General features: G+C 59.9%; 1 protein-coding gene across 1 annotated transcript in view; it reads left to right on the top strand.

Moving 5' to 3' along the window:
• Positions 1 to 764: 764 nt before the first annotated feature.
• The window catches only part of SHANK3 (SH3 and multiple ankyrin repeat domains 3), a 179,018-nt gene continuing 159,165 nt past the window's right edge, over positions 765 to 20,617 (top strand). The window contains 2 exon segments of the mRNA XM_053978334.1: positions 765 to 1,105; positions 15,225 to 15,244. Coding sequence (XP_053834309.1) covers positions 765 to 1,105; positions 15,225 to 15,244 — 361 coding nt within the window.

Here is a 20,617-nt window from a genome sequence, read left to right on the forward strand (position 1 = left end):
TGGCTGTCCCCGCTGTCCCCTGGGTGCCCGGGCTGTCCCTGGCTGTCCCCGCTGTCCCCTGGGTGGCCGGGCTGTCCCGCCGGCCGGGCAGGACGCGGCCGGGGGCGGTGGCCGGCGGGGCCGGGTGTCCCTTCCTGGCAGGAAAGGGGCCGAGCGGAGCCGGGAGTTTCCTGCGGGATCCGGCCCCGCGGGCGCCAGCAGCGGAGCGGCCGCCGGCCGAGCAGGGGCACCGAGCCAGGTAACGGCACCGGGCCGGCCCGGGGCGGGGGAGGGTGGGGGTCCGGCCGCCCCCCGAGCGCGGGGCTGGGGCTGCCCCGCTCCCCACCGCGGCTCTGGGGCCGGGACCAGCGGGGCAAGAGCGCCCGGTGCCCCCCGAGGGGCCGGGGCGGTGCCGGTGCCTCGCCCCGGGGTCACCGGGCGGGTCGGCCCCGGGGTTCGGGGGGGTTCGGGGGGCACCGAGGGAGGGAGCGGCGCTGCTCTCGCCGCCCGGCGCGGGGGTCGGCGCTGCCCCCCCGCCCCCGCGGCTCATCCCGGGGTGGGGAGGTGGGGAGAGAACCCCGCTGGCCGGGGGGGTGCCGGGGGACAGCGAGAAACGGGGGGTCCGGGATCGGCTGCGCAAGAACCGGCGGGGGGGAAGGGGAGGGGGGGGAAAGCGGCGGGAGCTCGGGGGGGGGGGGGGGGGGGGGGGGTACCGGGACCCCCGCGGAGCCGCCGAAGTTTTCCGTGCGCCCGCCCCTTCCGCGCGCACCGGGCTGGCCGTTGCCATGGCGACTCCTAAAACTGAGCCCCGCTGCCGGCGGCGGGGGCCGAGCCCGCGGGGGATCCGCCGTGCGCGCCGCTCCCCGCCCGGCCCCGCCGCCGCCCCCGCCCCGCAACGCTCCCGCAACGCTCCCGCCCCGCTCCGCCGCCGGCGGCCGCCGCGGCGATGGTGGCTCGGGCCCGCAGCCCCGCAGGTACCGGGGAGGCACCGCGGGGGCGGCGGCGGGGGAGGCGGCCGGCGCACGATGCGCGGCCCCCGGGGCTCGGGGGCGGCGGCGCGGGGGATGCTGCGGGACGCGCGGGGGCGGGGAGGGCGCGGGGGCCGCGGGCCGTGGGTGCCCCCCGGGTGCGGGGCCGGCCCCGGGAGCGGCGGGGACGGGCGGGGGCCGCGGGCTGGAGGCCGAGGCTCGGCGTTTCGGGGGGCTGCGATGTGCCCGGCGCGCGTGGGCTGGTTTTTTTTTTTGGGGGGAGGAAAGCGGGGAACGGGGTTGGCAGCCACGGGCTCGTGCCGGGATTTTGGGAGGGGGGGGGGGCGGATTTTGCCGGGAGCCGGCGGCAGGCAGGGGGGGTGCGGCGGGAGAGTTTGGGGTGGCGGCGGTGGTGGTGGGGGGGTTTCTGGCCGAGGCCTGGTGTTGGTTTTGTGGCTCCCCCCCGTTGCGGTTTGGGCGGAATTGAGTGGATCTCCCCTCAAAAAAAAAAAAAAAAAAAACCGAGAAAAAAATCCGATTTTCCGGGTGTGGGAGTTCTGCCCGGCCAGGCTGGGACGGGTCAGGAGCTGTTCCCGGCACTCGGGGGGTGCTGGACAAGCCCCGAGCAGGGCGTTTATGGGATTTGTGGGGCTCTGTTCCTTTCTGGGCCTCAGCCGGTAAATTTGCCTTGGGAAAAGTGAATTCACCCCTCTCTGCTCCTCCCAGCCCGGGTTCGAGGAGGGAGATTCCAGAGCTGAGCAGGTGCAGGGCCCCTCTGGGTTTCCCCTGGATAAACTTCCCTAAAAACTTCTGTCCTTCTGTCCAGCGGGGGATGGAGGCAGCAGATTCCCAAAATTCCTCCTCAGAGCTGCTCTTACATAACTCGGGGGGCTCCCTGTGCTTCCTGCACCTGCACGGGAGCCCTGGGCGAGGCCAAAGGGGCAAAAAAAAGGCGCCGAGGAGGGGCCTTTTATTCCCGGACAATTATCCTGGAATGCTTTGGGTGGAGTTTAAAGCTCATCCCGATCCGTGGGCACTTTTCACTCTCCCAGGTTGCTCCAGCCTGGCCTTGGGCGCTCCCAGGGATGGGGCACCGCTGTGATTTTGGGGTTTTTTTTGGTGTCGCTGAGCAGCCTGCAAGCCCTAAATATCCCGGCTCACGGATAATTCCTGAATATTCTCAATATCGCGGGAATGCTGGCCGCGTTTGGTGCCGCGCTGCCCGTTCTGGGGAGGCGGGGGGGGGGGGGACGACACAAAACCACCCAAAACCACCCGAACAGCCCCAAAACCGCTCACGAGCACTCCCAGAGCCGAGCAGCCGGAGCAGCCTTACACTACGGAACGTTCTGCCGAGATTTCCAGCCCCTAAAAATTCCCAGCGCTGCCTCCCCCGCGCGGCACCACGTGCGGGCGGCGAGGCACGTGTGGAGCGCGAGTGCGGGGAGGGGACGCGGCCGGGGGGGGAACACGGCCTCCTCTTCCTCCCTCCCGCATTCCAGGGATGCGGCCCGGGCTCCTCTTCCCATCTCCCGCATTCCAGGGAAGCGGCCCGGGCTCCTTTTCCCATCTCCTGCATCCCAGGGATGCAGCCCGGGCTCCTCTTCCCATCTCTCAGTGTTCCAGGGATGCAGCCCCAGCTCCTTTTCCCATCTCCCGCATTCCAGGGAAGCGGCCCGGGCTCCTCTTTCCATCTCCTGGTGTTCCAGGGAGACAGCCTGGGTTCCCTTTCCCACCTCCCAGTGTCCCAGGGAGGCATCCTGGGCTCTCCCAGTCTTCCAAGGGAGCAGCTTGGACTCCCCCCTCTCCTCTCCTGCATTCCAGGGATGCAGCCCGGGCTCCTTTTCCCGTCTCTCAGTATTCCAGGGAAGCAGCCTGTGCTTCCCTTTTCCCATCTCCCGCATTCCAGGGATGCAGCCCGGGCTCCTTTTCCCATCTCCTGCATTCCAGGGATGCAGCCCGGGCTCCTTTTCCCATCTCCTGCATTCCAGGGATGCAGCCCGGGCTCCTTTTCCCATCTCCCGCATTCCAGGGATGCAGCCCGGGCTCCTTTTCCCATCTCTCAGTATTCCAGGGAAGCAGCCTGGGTTCTTTCCATGTTCCAGGGAGCAGCCTGGGTTCCCTTTTCCCTCTCCCAGGGTTCCAAGGGAGCAGCTTGGACTCCCCTTCTCCTCTCACAGTTTCCAGGGAAGCAGCCCAGGCTCCTTTTCCCATCTCTCAGTATTCCAGGGAGCCATCCTGTGCTTCCCTTTTCCCTGTCTCAGCGTTCCAGGCTCCTCTTCCCTCCTCTCCTGCATCCCAAGGGAACAGCCTGAACTCCCCTTCCCCTCTCACATTCCGGGGAATCAGCCTGAGCTTCCCCTTCTCCTCTCACAGTTTCCAGGGAGCCATCCTGTGCTTCCCTTTCCTTTCCCAGTGTTCCAGGCTCCTCTTCCCTCCTCTCCCGCATCCCAAGGGAACAGCCTGAACTCCCCTTCCCCTCTCCCGTGTTCCAGGGAGCAGCCTGGGCTCTCCCAGTGTTCCCAGGAGCAGCTGGTGCTTCCCTCTCTCCTCCCTCAGTGTTCCTGGGAGCCATCCAGGGCTCTTTCCATGTTCCAGGGAAGCATCCTGGGCTTCCCTTCCTCCTCCCTCAGTGTTCCAGGGAAGCATCCTGGGCTCCTTTTCCCTCTTTCCATGTTCCAGGGAAGCATCCTGGGCTTCCCTTCCTCCTCCCTCAGTGTTCCAGGGAAGCATCCTGGGCTCCTTTTCCCTCCCTCAGTGTTCCAGGGAAGCATCCTGGGCTCCTTTTCCCTTTTTCCATGTTCCAAGGAAGCATCCTGGGCTCTTTCCATGTTCCAGGGAAGCATCCTGGGCTTCCCTTCCTCCTCCCTCAGTGTTCCAGGGAAGCATCCTGGGCTCCTTTTCCCTCCCTCAGTGTTCCAGGGAAGCATCCTGGGCTCCTTTTCCCTCCCTCAGTGTTCCAGGGAAGCATCCTGGGCTCCTTTTCCCTTTTTCCATGTTCCAAGGAAGCATCCTGGGCTCTTTCCATGTTCCAGGGAAGCAGCCCGGGCTCCTTTTCCCATCTCTCAATGTTCCAGGGAGCCATCCTGTGCTTCCCTTTTCCCTCTCCCAGTGTTCCAGGCTCCTCTTCCCTCCTCTCCTGTATCCCAAGGGAACAGCCTGAACTCCCCTTTCTCCTCTCCCGTGTTCCAGGGGGAAATCCTGGGCTCCCTTTCCCATTTTTTGGTGTTCCAGGAAAAACCTGGGCTCCCTTTCCCATTTTTTGGTGTTCCAGGGGGAAATCCTGGGCTCCCTTTCCCATCTCTCGGTGTTCCAGGGAAATCCTGGGCTCCCTTTCCCATCTCTCAGTGTTCCAGGCTCCTTTTCCCTTCTCTCCTGCATTCCCGGGATGCAGCCTGGGCTCCCCCTCCCCTCTCCTGTATTCCAGAGGGGAATTCTGTTCTCCCCCTCTCCCACCGTGATGGGATTTGGGGTGGAGCTCAGCCGGGACAGGGATTTGTGTGCAGTGCTCCTGGATTTTCCAGGGAAAAGCCGTGGCTGGAGGGTCCTTGGAGCTCTCCGGGCCCTCTTGGCACGGGAGGTGAGGAAAATTGGGAATTGGGATGAGCAGAGCCGGGGAACAGGGACAGGGTCCCGTCCTCTTCCCGCTCCGTGCCCGGGTGGGATGTGCTGCTCCAGCTCTTCCCAGCTGGAGCTCTGGGGTTCAGTGGGGACCCGTGGGGTGGAATCCCCTGAAATCCTGAATCCCCACATTCCCTGAATCTTTTGAATCCCCTGAATCTCCCGAATTCCTGAACCCCCCAAATTCCCTGACTCCCTAAATCCTCTGAATTCCCTGAATCCCCTGAATCCTCAAATCCCCTGAATCCCCCAAATCCCCTGGATCCCCCAAATCCCCTGGATCCCCTGACTGCCTCAGTCCTCTGAATCCCCTGACTCCCTGAATCCCCCAAATTCCCTGAATTCCCTGAATCCCCCAAATTCCCTGAATTCCCTGAATCCCCAAATCCCCTGAATCTCCCAAATCCCCTAACTTCCCTGACTCCCCCAAATTCCCTGAATCCCTGAATTCCCCAAATCCCCTGAATTCCCTGACTCACTGAATCCCCTGACTCCCCCAAATTCCCTGAATCCCTGAATTCCCCAAATCCCCTGAATTCCCTGACTCCCCCGAATCTCTGAATCCCCCAAATTCCCTGAATCCCTGAATTCCCCAAATCCCCTGAATTCCCTGACTCCCTGAATCCCCTGACTCCCCCGAATCTCTGAATCCCCCAAATGCCCTGAATCCCTGAATTCCCTCGGAGCTGGAGCACAGGGACAGGGTCCCATCCTATTCCTGCTCCGTGCCCGGTGGGATGTGCTGCTCCAGCTCTTCCCGGGCTCCAGGACCACCAGGAGCTGTGGGATGGAATTCCCTGAATCCCCCGAATTCCCTGAATCCTCAATTTCCCTGACTGCCCTGAATCTCTGAACTTCCATAATCCTTGGATCCCCGAATCCCCCAAATTCCCTGAATCCCTCAATCCCCAAATTGCCTGAATCCCTCAATCTCCAAATTCCCCAACTCCCCCGAATCCCCAAATCCCCGAATTCCTTGATTTCCCCACATCCCCGAATTCCCTGACTCCCCATAATCCCCAATTCCCCTGACTCCTCTGAATTCCCTGAATCCCTCAATCCCCCAATTGCCTGATCCCCTGAATCCCCCAACTCCCCTGAATCCCTCAATCTCCAAATTCCCCGACTCCCCTGAATCCCTGATTTCCCAAATTCCCTGAATCCCCAAATTCCCAAATTCCATGATTTCCCCAAATCCCCAAATTCCCTGAATTCTCAACTCCCCCGAATCCCTGAATCCCTGAATTCCTTGATTTCCCAAATCCCTGAATTCCCCGAATTCCCTGAATTCCTGACTCCCCCGAATCCCTAAATCCCCAAATTATCTGAATTCCCTGAATCCCCGAATTCCCTAAATCCCCGAATTCCCTGATTTCCCCAAATCCCCGAATCCCCAAATTCCCGAATTCCCGACTCCCCTGAATTCCCCGAATCCCCAAATTCCCTGACTCCCCCGACTCCCCTGAATCCCCGAATTCCCTGAATTCCCGACTGCCCCGAATCCCTAATTCCCCGACTCCCCTGAATCCCCGACTCCCCTGAATCCCCGAATTCCCTGAATTCCCGACTGCCCCGAATCCCTGAATTCCCGACTCCCCTGAATTCCCGACTCCCCCGAATCCCTAAATCCCCGAATTTCTGAATTCCCCGACTCTCCTGAATTCCCGACTCCCCTGAATTCCCGAATTCCATGAATTCCCGACTCCCCCGAATCCCTAAATCCCCGAATTCCCTAATTCCCGACTCCCCTGAATCCCCGACTCCCCCGACTCCCCTGCATCCCCGACTCCCCTGAATCCCCGACTCCCCCTGAATCCCCGACTCCCCTGCATCCCCGAATTCCCTGCATTCCCGAATTCCCTGCATTCCCGACTCCCCGCGTTGCCGCCCCCCCGGGCAGGGCGGAGCGGGAGCGGGGAGGCCGCAGCTAAAAGGAGCACAAAGAGTAAATTGCCACCATCCCACTCCCGCGGGCTGGCACCGCTGGCACCGCTGTCACCGTGACAACGGGCACGGCTCGGGGCCCGCGTGGGCCGGGCGGGCGGTGCCACCGCCGTGCCAGTCCCTCCGCGCGGCCAGGGGGACAGCGGGGGACAGCGGACGCCAGGCCTGGTGGCAGAGGGTGGCACTGGCCAGGCCTGGGGACAGCGGGGGGGCAGTGGTGGCAGCAGGTGGCAAAGTGGCCGTGGGTGGCAGAATGTGGCAGTGGGTGGCAGTGGCTGCCAGGCCAGGTGTCAGCCGGTGACAGAGAGTGGCAGAGGATGGCACTGGCCAGGCCTGGTGGCAGTGGGTGGCAGCAGGTGACAGAGGGTTTCAGAGGGTGGCAGCAGGTGGCACTGCCCGGCCAGGTGGCAGTGGGTGGCAGCAGGTGGCAGAGGATGGCAGTGGCCAGGTTGGGTGTCAGCAAGTGACAGAGGGTGGCAGTGGGTGACAGCGTGTGGCAGAGGATGGTACTGGCCAGGCCGGGTGGCAGAGGGTGGCTGTGCCAGGCCTGGTGGCAGTGGTGGCAGCAGGTGACAGAGGGTTTCAGAGGGTGGCAGCAGGTGGCACTGCCAGGCCTGGTGGCAGTGGGTGGCAGAGGGTGGCAGAGGTTGGTACTGGCCAGACTTGGTGGCAGTGGCTGACGGAGGCTGGCAATGGGTGGCAGTGGTCAGGCCTGGTGACAGCGTGTGGCAGAGGATGGCACTGGCCAGGCCTGGTGGCAGAGGGTGGCCGTGCCAGGCTGTGTGGCAGTGGTGGCAGCAGGTGGCAGAGGATGGCAGTGGCCAGGCTGGGTGTCAGCAAGTGACAGAGGGTGGCCGTGGGTGGCACTGGCCAGGCCGGGTGGCAGCGGGTGGCCGTGCCAGGCCGGGTGGCAGCGGGTGGCCGTGCCAGGCCGGGTGGCAGTGGTGGCAGCGGGTGGCCGTGCCAGGCCGGGTGGCAGCGGGTGGCCGTGCCAGGCCGCCCGGCCGGCGCTGGGGACAGCAGGGACGCGCTCCGGGGTAACCCGAGCAGGGAGCGGCCGATTCCTCTCTCATGAAATATTGAGGCCGCGGCGGCTCGGTGACACCGGGGTGGCCCCGGCGCGTGACTCGGGGACAAACGGGGCCCTGCGGGGCCCGGGGGTGGCAGGGCAGTGCCAGCAGGGCTGGGCCCCGGGGGGGCACCCCACAGACCCCCCTGCACCCCACAGACCGCCCCTGCACCCCACAGACCCCCCTGCACCCCACAGACCCCCCTACACCCCACAGACCTCCCTGCACCCCACAGACCTCCCCTGCACCCCACAGACCCCCCCCGCACCCCACAGACCGCCCTGCACCCCACAGACCCCCCCTGCACCCCACAGACCCCACCCTGCACCCCACAGACCGCCCTGCACCCCACAGACCGCCCCTACACCCCACAGACCTGCACCCCAAAGATGCCCCCTGCACCCCACAGACCCCCCCTACACCCCACAGACCCTCCCTGCACCCCACAGACCCCCCCCTGCACCCCACAGACCGCCCCTACACCCCACAGACCGCCCCTGCACCCCACAGACCGCCCTGCACCCCACAGACCCCCCCTGCACCCCACAGACCCCCCCTACACCCCACAGACCCTCCCTGCACCCCACAGACCCCCCCTGCACCCCACAGACCGCCCTGCACCCCACAGACCGCCCCTGCACCCCACAGACCCCCCCTGCACCCCACAGACCCCCCCCTGCACCCCACAGACCGCCCCTACACCCCACAGACCCCCCTGCACCCCACAGACCGCCCCTACACCCCACAGACCCCCCGCACCCCACAGACCGCCCCTACACCCCACAGACCCCCCCCTGCACCCCACAGACCTCCCTGCACCCCACAGACCCCCCCTGCACCCCACAGACCGCCCCTGCACCCCAAAGATGCCCCCTGCACCCCACAGACCCCCCCCTGCACCCCACAGACCTCCCTGCACCCCACAGACCCCCCTGCACCCCACAGACCCCCCCTGCACCCCACAGACCCTCCCTGCAACCCACAGACCGCCCCTGCACCCCACAGACCCCCCTGCACCCCACAGACCCCCCCCTGCACCCCACAGACCGCCCCCTGCACCCCACAGACCGCCCTGCACCCCACAGACCCCCCCTGCACCCCACAGACCCCCCCCTGCACCCCACAGACCCCCCTACACCCCACAGACCTCCCTGCACCCCACTGACCGCCCCTGCACCCCACAGACCCCCCTGCACCCCACAACAGGGCTGAGGGGGTCACGGTCCCGCACAGCCCTGGCTGGGAGGGGATGGTTCCGGGAATCCCAGAATCCCCAAATCCCAGAATCCCCAAATCCCAGAATCCAGGGTTTCAGAATCCCAGCACTCAGAATCCCAGAAATCCAAATGCCAGAGCCCCATAATCTCAGAGCCTGAGAATCCTGGAATCCTCAGATCCTAAAATCCCAGAATTCAGGATTCCGGAACTCCAGATTCCCAGAATTCCAGAATCCAAAATTCCATATTCCCAGAATCCCAGGTTCCATATTCCCAGAATCCCACAGTCCAAAACCCCAGAACCCTGTAATCCCATAATCCAGAACCCTAGATTTGAGAACCCCAGAATCCCAAAATCCCTGAACCCCAGAATCCCAAAATCTCCGAATGCAAAATCCCGTATTCCCACAGTGCAAAATCCCATAATCCCACAATCCAGAACCCCAGATCCCAGAATTATTTATGTTGGAAAAACCCTCCAAGGTCACCGAGCCCGACCCGTGCCCGGCCCCCACCTTGTCCCCATCCCAGACCCCCGAGTGCCACATCCAGGAATTCCCAGGGGTGGGGACTCCAAACTTCCCTGGGAATCCCATCCCAAATTCCAATGGAATTTTCACGCCGGGATTAGAAGAACCAAGAGAACCCGATGGGTTTGGGTTCGGTGCCGGGCACCAAAAACCCCAAAAGCGGAGTTTGGGGTCTGAGCTGGCTCCCGCCTCGCCCCTTGGGAAGGGCTGGCATTCCTGCTTTTTTTTTTTTTTGGGAATGATTTCATCTTCCAGGCCTGGATCACTCTGCTTTTTCTGGAAACCCTCCGGGGAGCGGCAAGAATGGCCGGAAGCGCCGTCGTTCCCTCCCGGAGGAAACGGCCCTTCCCGGCCCCGCAGCCGTGTCCTTGGAATGTTTCCCGGCTGGAAAAGGGACCGCAGCTCCCGGAGCGCCCGGGAATCCGGGATGAGGCCTACGGGCTCCTTCCCGATCCTTCGGAGGATCCCGTTGGGATGGGAGATCCCGGAGCTCTCCCCGGTGTCACCGGCAGCCCGAGGTGACCTTGGGGACAGTGGGACGGCAGCGGGAGGTGACGATTGTTCCGCATCCGCGGATGAGTTTGGTTTTCCCAGAAAAACTGGGCCTGGTTTGGGCTTGTTTTTTCCCCCTGGGAATTTCCTGGGAAAATGTTAGGGTTGGGATGGGAACGAGAATCCCAAACCCCAGAATCCTCGGGGATGTGAAGGTTGGATTGGGAACAAGAATCCCAGAATCCTTCGGGATTTGAAGTTTGGGATGGGAACAAGAAATCCAAAACTCAGAATCCTTTGGGATTTGAGGGTTGGGATGGGAACAAGAATCCCAGGATCCTCAAGAATGTCAGAGTTGGGATGGGAACAAAAATCCCAGAATCCTTGGGAATGTGAGGGTTGGGATGGGAACAAGAAATCCAAAACCCAGAATCCTTTGGGTTTTGAGGGTTGGGATGGGAACGAGAATCCCAAAACCCAGAATCCTTTGGGATTTGAGGGTTGGGATGGGAACAAGAATCCCAGGATCCAGAATCCTTGGGAATGTGAGATTTAGGATGGGAACGAGAATCCCAAAACCCAGAATCCTTTGGGATTTGAGGGTTGGGATGGGAACAAGAATCCCAAAACCCAGAATCCTTTGGGATTTGAGGGTTGGGATGGGAACAAGAAATCCAAAACCCAGAATCCTTTGGGATTTGAGGGTTGGGATGGGAACGAGAATCCCAAAACCCAGAAACCTCGGGAATGTGAAGGTTGGATTGGGAACAAGAATCCCAGGATCCTTTGGGATTTGAGGGTTGGGATGGGAACAAGAATCCCAGCATCCTCAAGAATGTCAGAGTTGGGATGGGAACAAAAATCCCAGAATCCTTTGGGATTTGAGGGTTGGGATGGTAACAAGAATCCCAGGATCCAGAATCCTTGGGAATGTGAGATTTGGGATGGGAACAAGAATCCCAAAACCCAGAATCCTTTGGGATTTGAGGGTTGGGATGGGAACAAGAATCCCAGGATCCTCAAGAATGTCAGGGGTGGGATGGGAATAAGAATTCCAGGATGCTCGGGAACGTCAGAGTTGGGATGGGAACAAAAATCCCAGAATCCTTGGGAATGTGAGGGTTGGGATGGGAACGAGAATCCCAGGATCCAGAATCCTCGGGAATGTGAAGGTTGGATTGGGAACAAGAATCCCAGAATCCTTTGGGATTTGAGGGTTGGGATGGGAACAAGAATCCCAAAACCCAGAATCCTCGGGAATATGAGGGTTCAGATGGTAACGAGAATCCCAAAACCCAGAATCCTTTGGGATTTGAGGGTTGGGATGGGAACAAGAATCCCAGGATCCAGAATCCTTGGGAATGTGAGATTTGGGATGGGAACGAGAATCCCAAAACCCAGAATCCTTTGGGATTTGAGGGTTGGGATGGGAACAAGAATCCCAAAACCCAGAATCCTTTGGGATTTGAGGGTTGGGATGGGAACAAGAAATCCAAAACCCAGAATCCTTTGGGATTTGAGGGTTGGGATGGGAACGAGAATCCTAAAACCCAGAAACCTCGGGAATGTGAAGGTTGGATTGGGAACAAGAATCCCAGGATCCTTTGGGATTTGAGGGTTGGGATGGGAACGAGAATCCCAGCATCCTCAAGAATGTCAGGGTTGGGATGGGAACAAAAATCCCAGAGTCCTTTGGGATTTGAAGGTTGGGATGGGAACTAGAATCCCAGGATCCAGAATCCTCGGGAATGTCAGGGTTGGGATCCTGCCGGCCCCAAACATCCTGGATCACCGGCACAATTCATCCCCTGGGCCGAGTTGAATTTCTTGGGGCGGATGAAAAAACTCTGGAATCTTCTCCTGCCCGTTCCCAGGAGGAGAATCTCCTCCCTGCCGCGTCCCATTTCTCTTCCGGCGCCTCTGGAATCGCTGGACGCGCATTCCCAGGGCTGGAATTCCAGCTGGGCCTCACCTGAGCCCTGAAGAAGGGCTGGAGAGCAGGAAAATCCCTCCCGGAGCCACCCGGGAGCGCCTCCCCCTCCGGAACCTCTGGATCCGGCTGGGAATTCTCTCCTTGGCGCTTCCTGCCAGGCAGGGAAGCGTTTCCTCCCCTTTAGCGCCGGATCCCACGGGATTTTCCGCTCCCGCTCAGGATGTCACGGCTCTTATCTCTCTCCTCTCTCCTTTCCCGAGTCCCGAGGTGGCGATTCCGCCTTTTCCTCCCCCTTCCCGCGAGTTTTCCTCGCTCTTTGGCCGCTCTTCCCTCCCGTGTCGGGTTTTCCTGGGATTTTGTGTTTTACGGGAAGCTCAGCCTGGCAAGGCCTGGGCTGCTCCCAGCCTTCGCCTGGCTCTGGAGCAGCCAAAATCCGGGATTTTGGGGATGTTCCCGGTGGGAGGGAGCCTGTGGGGGGTGTTTTCCCTCATCCCAAAAGCAGGATCCGCGCGGGGAGCTTGGCTGTCCCTGCAGGCGGAGCATTCCCTGGATATCCCCGGGAACCCCAGCGCCGCTTCCCCGTCCCCAGCAGCGTCCCCTGAGCTGGCCCGGGAGGTGACAGCGGCAGCCGCGGCCGCTCCGGCCCCTCGGGAATTCCGCCAGCGTCGTTTTCCACGCACGAGCCGCGACTCCTCCAGGTGCAGGGAAGGAGGAGACCTTGGGAAACATTCCCAGGATTCCGGCCAGGCACCTGCGCGGCGCTCCAGGAGTTTTGGGGCACAAAGGGCGCCCTGGGCGCGGCCTTTTCCCCCCCCCTTTTTTTTCCCCCCCTTTTTTCCCCCCCGCCTTCCCGGCTCCCAGCAGCTGCGGCGCTGGGAGAATTCCCAAGCCATGCATTTTTAATTCCCTAAGAAGCAGCAGCCATTTCAGCGCCCGCCCGGAGCGCGGCTTTGGCGGCGGCGAGCGGTGCCAGAGGCTCCCTGGATGTTCCCATGGCCTGGATGCCCTTCCCGAATTTCCGGGCTGGAGGTGGGCGCTGGCCCCGAGGAGGAAGGAAAAGGGGTGACCTCGACCCCCCACCCCCGAGTGGGGACGTTTAGGGCTGGTGGCACTGAGGGGAGGGTGGGAATGAGCCGGGAGAGGATCCCGCTGATCCGGGGTGGGAAAAGGAGAGGATCCCGCTGATCTGGGGTGGGAAAAGCAGAGGATCCCACTGATCCGGGGTGGGAAAAGCGGAGGATCCCGCTGATCCGGGGTGGGAAAAGGAGAGGATCCCGCTGATCCGAGGTGGGAAAAGTGCAGGGAAAACCGCATTGATCCAGAGTGGGATTGGTCCTGGAGGATCCCATGGATCCAGGGTGGGAAAAGGGGAGGATCCCACTGATCTGGGGTGGGAAAATGAGAGGATCCCACTGATCCGGAGTGGGAAAAGTGCTGGAGAATCCCGCTGATCCGGGGTGGGAAAAGCAGAGGATCCCACTGATCCGGAGTGGGAAAAGTGCTGGAGAATCCCACTGATCCGGGGTGGGAAAAGTGCTGGAGAATCCCGCTGATCCGGGGTGGGAAAAGCAGAGGATCCCGCTGATCCGGGGTGGGAAAAGTGCTGGAGAATCCTACTGATCTGGGTTGGGAAAAGTGCTGGAGAATCCTACTGATCTGGGGTGGGAAAAGGAGAGGATCCCACTGATCCAGGGTGGGAAAACTGCAGGGAAAATCCCATTGATCCAGAGTGGGATTGGTGCTGGAGAATCCCACTGATCTGGGGTGGGATTGGTGCTGGAGAATCCCATTGATCCAGGGTGAGAAAAGCAGAGGATCCCGCTGATCCGAGGTGGGAAAAGTGCTGGAGAATCCCATTGATCCAGGGTGGGAAAAGCAGAGGATCCCACTGATCCAGGGTGGGAAAAGCAGTGGTTCCCTCTGATCCAGGGTGGGAAACGTGCAGGGAAAACCACATTGATCCAGAGTGGGATTGGTCCTGGAGGATCCCATGGATCCAGGGTGGGAAAAGCAGAGGATCCCACTGATCTGGGGTGGGAAAAGCGGAGGATCCCGCTGATCCGGGGTGGAAAAAGTGCTGGAGAATCCTACTGATCCAGGGTGGGAAAAGGAGAGAATCCCACTGATCCAGGGTGGGAAAACTGCAGGGAAAATCCCATTGATCCAGAGTGGGATTGGTGCTGGAGAATCCCACTGATCTGGGGTGGGATTGGTGCTGGAGAATCCCGCTGATCCGGGGTGGGAAAAGCGGAGGATCCTGCTGATCTGGGGTGGGAAAAGTGTGGGAAGAGCCCCATTGATCCATGGTGGGATCAGTGCTGGAAGATCCCGCTGATGCAGGGTGGGAAAAGTGGAGAATCCCGCTGGTGTGAGGTGGGAAAAGTGCTGGAGAATCCCATTGATCCAGGGTGGGAAAAGTGCTGGAGAATCCTACTGATCTGGGGTGGGAAAAGAAGAGGATCCCACTGATCCAGGGTGGGAAAACTGCAGGGAAAATCCCATTGATCCAGAGTGGGATCGGTGCTGGAGAATCCCACTGATCCAGGGTGGGATTGGTGCTGGAGAATCCCACTGATCCAGGGTGGGATTGGTGCTGGAGAATCCCACGGATCTGGGATGGGAAAAGCAGAGGATCCCGCTGATCCAGGGTGGGAAAAGTGCTGGAGAATCCCGCTGATCCGGGGTGGGAGAGGTGGAGGATCCCATTGATCTGGAGTGGAATTGGTGCTGGAGGATCCCGCTGATCTGGGGTGGGAAAAGTGGAGGATCCCGCTGATCCAGGGTGGGAGAAGCATCCATGATTCCCGCTGGGCCAGGGTTCCTGCATCCTCCATCCCTCTCCATGATGCCTGGGATGTTCCCTGGGGCTCTCACTGGGACAGCACGGAATAAGGATGGGCTCCTATGATGGGAATTCTCGGGAAAAGGATGAATTCCTGTGGCAGGAATTCTCGGGATAAGGATGGGTTCCTATGATGGGAATTCTCGGGAAAAGGATGAATTCCTGTGGCAGGAATTCTCGGGATAAGGATGGGTTCCTATGATGGGAATTCTCGGGATAAGGATGAGTTCCTGTGCCAGGAATTCTCGGGATAAGGATGGGTTCCTATGATGGGAATTCTCGGGATAAGGATGAGTTCCTGTGCCAGGAATTCTCGGGATAAGGATGAGTTCCTGTGGCAGGAATTGTCGGGATAAGGACGGGTTTGTGTGCCAGGAATTCTCGGGATAAGGATGAGTTCCTGTGGCAGGAATTCTCGGGATAAGGACGGGTTTGTGTGCCAGGAATTCTCAGAGCACGGAATTTTGACTTCCTTGTGACACCAGAGGTGCCCTTCCCTGTCCCTGCTGTGCCTTTTCTGGGAATTCTCCCATTCCCGCCCTCCTGCCGCCCCAGGGTGCCCACGGATGCATTCCCAGCGTTCCCATTCCCGGGAATGCTCTGACGTGTCCCCTCTGTCCCCCCGCAGGTGGATGAGGAGGGAGCGCTGTGAGCCCGGCCCGTGACTCTCCTGCCAGGTGAGCCTTTCCCTGGGATCCAGCCGGGAATGTGGGCTGGGATGTGGAGGATCCAGCCGGGAATGGCCCTGGGATGGGAGATCCAGCCAGGAATGTGGGCTGGGAGGTGGAGGATCCAGCCGGGAATGGCCCTGGGATGGGGAATCCAGCCGGGAATGCGGGCTGGGAATGGCCCTGGGGTGGGAGATCCAGCCAGGAATGTGGGCTGGGATGTGGAGGATCCAGCTGGGAATGGCCCTGGGATGGGAGATCCAGCCGGGGATGCAGGCTGGGAATGGCCCTGCAGCCCCTGGAATAGCTTGGGATGGGGAATCCAGCCGGGAATGTGGGCTGGGATGGGAGATCCAGCCGGGAATAGCCCTGGGATGGGAGATCCAGCCAGGAATGTGGGCTGGGAGGTGGAGGATCCAGCCGGGAATGGCCCTGGGATGGGAGATCCAGCCGGGAATGTGGGCTGGGAGGTGGAGGATCCAGCCGGGAATAGCCCTGGGATGGGGAATCCAGCCGGGAATGCGGGCTGGGAATGGCCCTGGGGTGGGAGATCCAGCCAGGAATGTGGGCTGGGATGTGGAGGATCCAGCTGGGAATGGCCCTGGGATGGGAGATCCAGCCGGGAATTCAGGCTGGGAATGGCCCTGCAGCCCCTGGAATAGCTTGGGATGGGGAATCCAGCTGGGAATGCAGGCTGGGAATGGCCCTGGAGTGGGGAATCCAGTTGGGAATGCAGGCTGGGAATGGCCCTGGGATGGGAGATCCAGCCGGGAATGCGGGCCGGGAATGGCCCTGCAGCCCCTGGAGTGGGGAATCCAGCCGGGAAACTCCTCTTGGGATCAGGGGTGTGGAGACGAGGGCGGGAATGGGAATGGGAAAAGCTGGGAAAGGCTCAGACTGGTCCCTGCAGGCAGGAACGGGAATGGGAGAAGTTGGGAAAGGCTGGGAAAACCAGAAAAACTGGGAATGGTTGGGAAAGGCTGGGAAGAACTGGGAAAAGCTGGAAAAGATTGGGATCAGAGCGGTCCCTGCAGGCAGGAACAGGAATGGGAAAAGTTGGGAAAAGCTGGGAAAGGCTGGGAAAACTGGGAAAGGGTGGGAAAGGCGGGCAGGGCTCAGAGCGGTCCTGGCTCAGGTGTGGAGAGCTGAGGGCAGGAATGGGAATGGGAAAAGTTGGGAAAAGCTGGAAAAGACTGGCCAGGCTCAGAGCAGTCCCTGCGGGCAGGAATGGGAATGGGAAAAGGCTGGGAAAGGCTGGGAAAACTGGGAAAGGCTGGGAAAGACTGGCAGGGCTCAGAGTGGTCCCATTCCAGGAATGGGAATGGGAAAAGGCTGGAAAAGTTGGGAAAAACTGGGAAAGGCTGGAAAAGACTGGCAGGGCTCAGTGCAGTCCTGTGGGCAGGACTGGGAGTGGGAAAAGCTGGGAAAACTGGGAAAGGCTGGGAAAGGCTGGGAAAGGCTCAGAGCAGTCCCTGCAGGCAGGAACAGGAATGGGAAAGGCTGGGAAAACTGGGAAGGGCTGGAAAGGCTCCCAGGAGCGGCTGTGGCTCCGGGATGTGCCAGGAAAATCCCATGGGAATGTGGCTGGGCAGGTCCCCCCGCAGCCCTGGGGCTTCTCCCGGACCCTTTGGAAGCGCCGGCTGTGCCCGGCACCGGGATGGGGACAGGGATGGGGACGGGTGTCCCATGGAGGTGACAAAGGAAAAGTGTCCGGATCCTCCTGATCCAAACCTCCCTCCAGCGGCTTTTTCCTTGGGATTTTCCCAATCTCTGCCCCGACTTCTTCCCGTGGCCCTCAGAGCTCCTCTGTTCCTGGCAAAGATCCCGATCCCAGTCCTGATCCCAATTCCAGTTCCAGTTCCAATCCCAATACCAGTCTGGATCCCAATCCTGATCCCAATCCTGATCCCAATCCTGATCCCAATTCCAATTCCAGTTCCAATCCCAATACCAGTCTGGATCCCAATCCTGATCCCAATCCTGATCCCAATCCTGATCCCAATCCTGATCCCAATTCCAATTCCAGTTCCAATCCCAATTCCAGTCTGGATCCCAATCCCAATCCTCATCCCAGTTCCAGTTCAAATCCCAATACCAGTCTGGATGCCAATCCTGATCCCAATCCTGATCCCAATTCTATTTCCAGTTCCAATCCCAATACCAGTCTGGATCTCAATCCCAATCCCAATCCCGATCCTGATTCCAATCCCAATCCTGATCCCAATTCCAGTTTCAATCCCAATACCAGTCTGGATCCCAATCCCAATCCTGATCCTGATTCCAATCCCAATCCTGATTCCAATTCCAATTCCAGTTCCAATCCCAATCTAGATCCCAATCCCAATCCTGATCCCAGTCCCAATCCCAATCCCAAACCAGCCCCAGGCCCTGCTGCTGTTCCCACCTGGATCCGTTCCCGGTGCTGGGAACCATCAGGATTTGGGATTCCAGCTCCTGTCCCTGGGCTGATCCCATCCCATCCAGGGATGAGCCGGGAATTCCCACAGGGACACCCCAGGAGCTCCTGGCCCCTTCCCTGCCCGTGCCAGGCTTTGGGATGAAATCCTGGGAACCGGGGATGAAACCAAGGAATGGGAATTCCGGCGGAGCCCAAGGGGCTTCTCCCAGCTCCAGCCTCATCCCAGAACCCCTGGAATGTGCTTCCAGTGCTTTATTCCTGGCCATTCCCAGACCATTCCCAGACCATTCCCAACCCATTCCCAACCCATTCCCAAACCATTCCAGGCCATTCCAGGCCATTCCCAAGCCATTCCCAGCCATTCCCATACCACTCCCAAACCATTCCAGGCCATTCCCAAACCATTCCCAACCATTCTCAACCATTCCAGGCCATTCCCAAGCCATTCCCAGCCATTCCAAGCCATTCCCAAACCATTCCCAAACCCTTCCAGGCCATTCTCAAACCCTTCCAGGCCATTCCCAACCATTCCAGGCCATTCCAGACCATTCCAAACCATTCCCAACCATTCTCAATCATTCCAGGTAATTCCCAAACCATTCCAGGCCATTCCCAGACCATTCCCAACCATTCCAAGCCATTCCAAGCCATTCCCAAACCATTCCAGGCCATTCCTAACCATTCCAGGCCATTCCCAGACCATTCCCAGACCATTCCCAGACCCTTCCAGGCCATTCCCAGACCATTCCCAACCATTCCAGGCCATTCCCAAACCATTCCCAAACCCTTCCAGGCCATTCCCAGACCATTCCCAACCATTCCAGGCCATTCCCAGCCATTCCAAACCATTCCCAGCCATTCCCAAACCATTCCAAGCCCTGTTTTGCCGCTCCGGCTGCTGCAGGCGCTTCCCTGCCAGCTGTGGGAGGGAATGCGGGGAACGTGGGAATGCGGGAAATGTGGGAATGTGGGAGCTTTCCCAAGCTGTTCTCCCTCTGGAATGCATCTGGAGTCTCCCGCTGGTGCCAGACTCGTGGCGGGGTGACAACGGCGTTCCTTGATTCCCTGGATTTCTCCCCAATTCCTGGGATTTTGCCCCAATTCCCAGAATCTCTCTGTGATTCCTGGATTTTCTCTGTGATTCCTTGGATTTCTCCCAGATTTCTGGGATTTCCCCCCAATTCCCAGAATTTCTCAGTGATTGCTGGGATTTCTCCCAGATTCCCAGATTTTCTCCCTAATTCCCATAATTTCTCCCCAGTTCCTGGGATTTCTCCCTGATCCCTGGGATTTCTCCCTGATTCCTGGGATTTCTTCCTGATTCCCAGAATGTCTCCTTGATTCCTGAGATTTTGCCCCAATTCCCAGAATTTCTCCCGGATCCCCCAGAATTTCTCCCCACTTCCCAGGATTTCTCTGTGATCCATGGGATTTCTCTGGGATTTCTCTGTGATTCCCAGAATTTCTCCATGATTCCCACGATTTCTCCTCGGTTCCCGGGATTTTGCCCTAATTCCTAGAATTTCTCCATGATTCCCAGAATATCTCCCCAATTCCCCAAAATTCCTCCCTGATTCACGGAATTTCTCCTCAGTTCCTGGGATTTTCTCCCTAATTCCTAGAATTTCTCCATGATTCCCAGAATATCTCCGAATTCCCCAAAATTCCTCCCCAATTCCCGGAATTTCTCTGCGATTCCCAGAATATCTCCCCAATTCCAAGAATATCTCCCCAATTCCCCAAAATTCCTCCCTGATTCCCGGAATTCCTCCTAGATTCCTGGAATTTCTCCGCGATTTCCAAATATCTCCCCAATTCCCAGAATATCTCCCCAATTCCCCAAAATTCCTCCCTGATTCCTGGAATTTCTCCTCGATGCCTGGGATTTTGCCCTAATTCCTAGAATTTCTCCATGATTCCCAGAATATCTCCCCAATTCCCCAAAATTCCTCCCCGATTCCCGGAATTTCTCTGCGATTCCCAGAATATCTCCCCAATTCCAAGAATATCTCCCCAATTCCCCAAAATTCCTCCCTGATTCCTGGAATTCCTCCCCGATTCCTGGAATTTCTCTGCTATTCCTGGGATTTTGCCCTAATTCCTAGAATTTCTCCATGATTTCCAGAATATCTCACCAATTCCCCAAAATTCCTCCGCGATTCCCGGAATTCCTCCCCGATTCCCGGAATTTCTCCGCGATTTCCGAAATCTCTCCAATTCCCCGAAATCCCCCCCCGGACTCCCAGAATTTCCCCGCCGTTCCCGGGATCCCCGCGGCGTTTCCCGGGATCCCGGCGGTGGCAGGTCGGGATTAGGGCCGCGGCCGCGCCGAGCAGATGGAGCGGGGCTGATCCCATTAGCGGGGCCGGCCGGGGGGCGGGGGGGCCGCGCCGGCTCCCGGATTTCCCGGGATGTTTTTCCCGGCTGGAAAAGCCCGGATCCAGCTCTGGCCGGCTCCAAGCCCTCGGGCAGCGCGGAATTCCCGGGAGCAGGTGAGATCCAGCTGCCGGGATCTGCTCTGGCGGGATTTCCTGGGATGAGAGCGGGAGTTGTGGGAGCTGCCAGGCGCTGTCCCCGCGTCCCTGGTGGCATCTGGGCGCTCTGGAATTGTCCCTGCGCGGCTCCGGGGCTGATCCATGGGAATGTTGGTGCTCCAGGCGGAGCTGCTGCGGGACAGGGGGGGCTGTCCCCATCCAGGGGATCTCTGGGATCTCTGGGATCCTGCAATGCTCCAGCCCTGGCAGGGATTTCCTGTGTCCCGTACAAGCACAGCTCTGTCCCCTTTGTCCCCTCTGTCCCTGTCCCCATTCCTGTCCCCATTCCTGTCCCCTCTGTCCCTGTCCCCCTGTCCCCCTGTCCCCATTCCTGTCCCCCTGTCCCTCTCCCCCTGTCCCCCATTCCTGTCCCCCATTCCTGTCCCCCATTCCTGTCCCC

Source organism: Vidua macroura, chromosome 5 (assembly GCF_024509145.1).
Source record: "Vidua macroura isolate BioBank_ID:100142 chromosome 5, ASM2450914v1, whole genome shotgun sequence".
In the NCBI taxonomy this organism is placed as follows: Eukaryota; Metazoa; Chordata; class Aves; order Passeriformes; family Viduidae; genus Vidua; species Vidua macroura.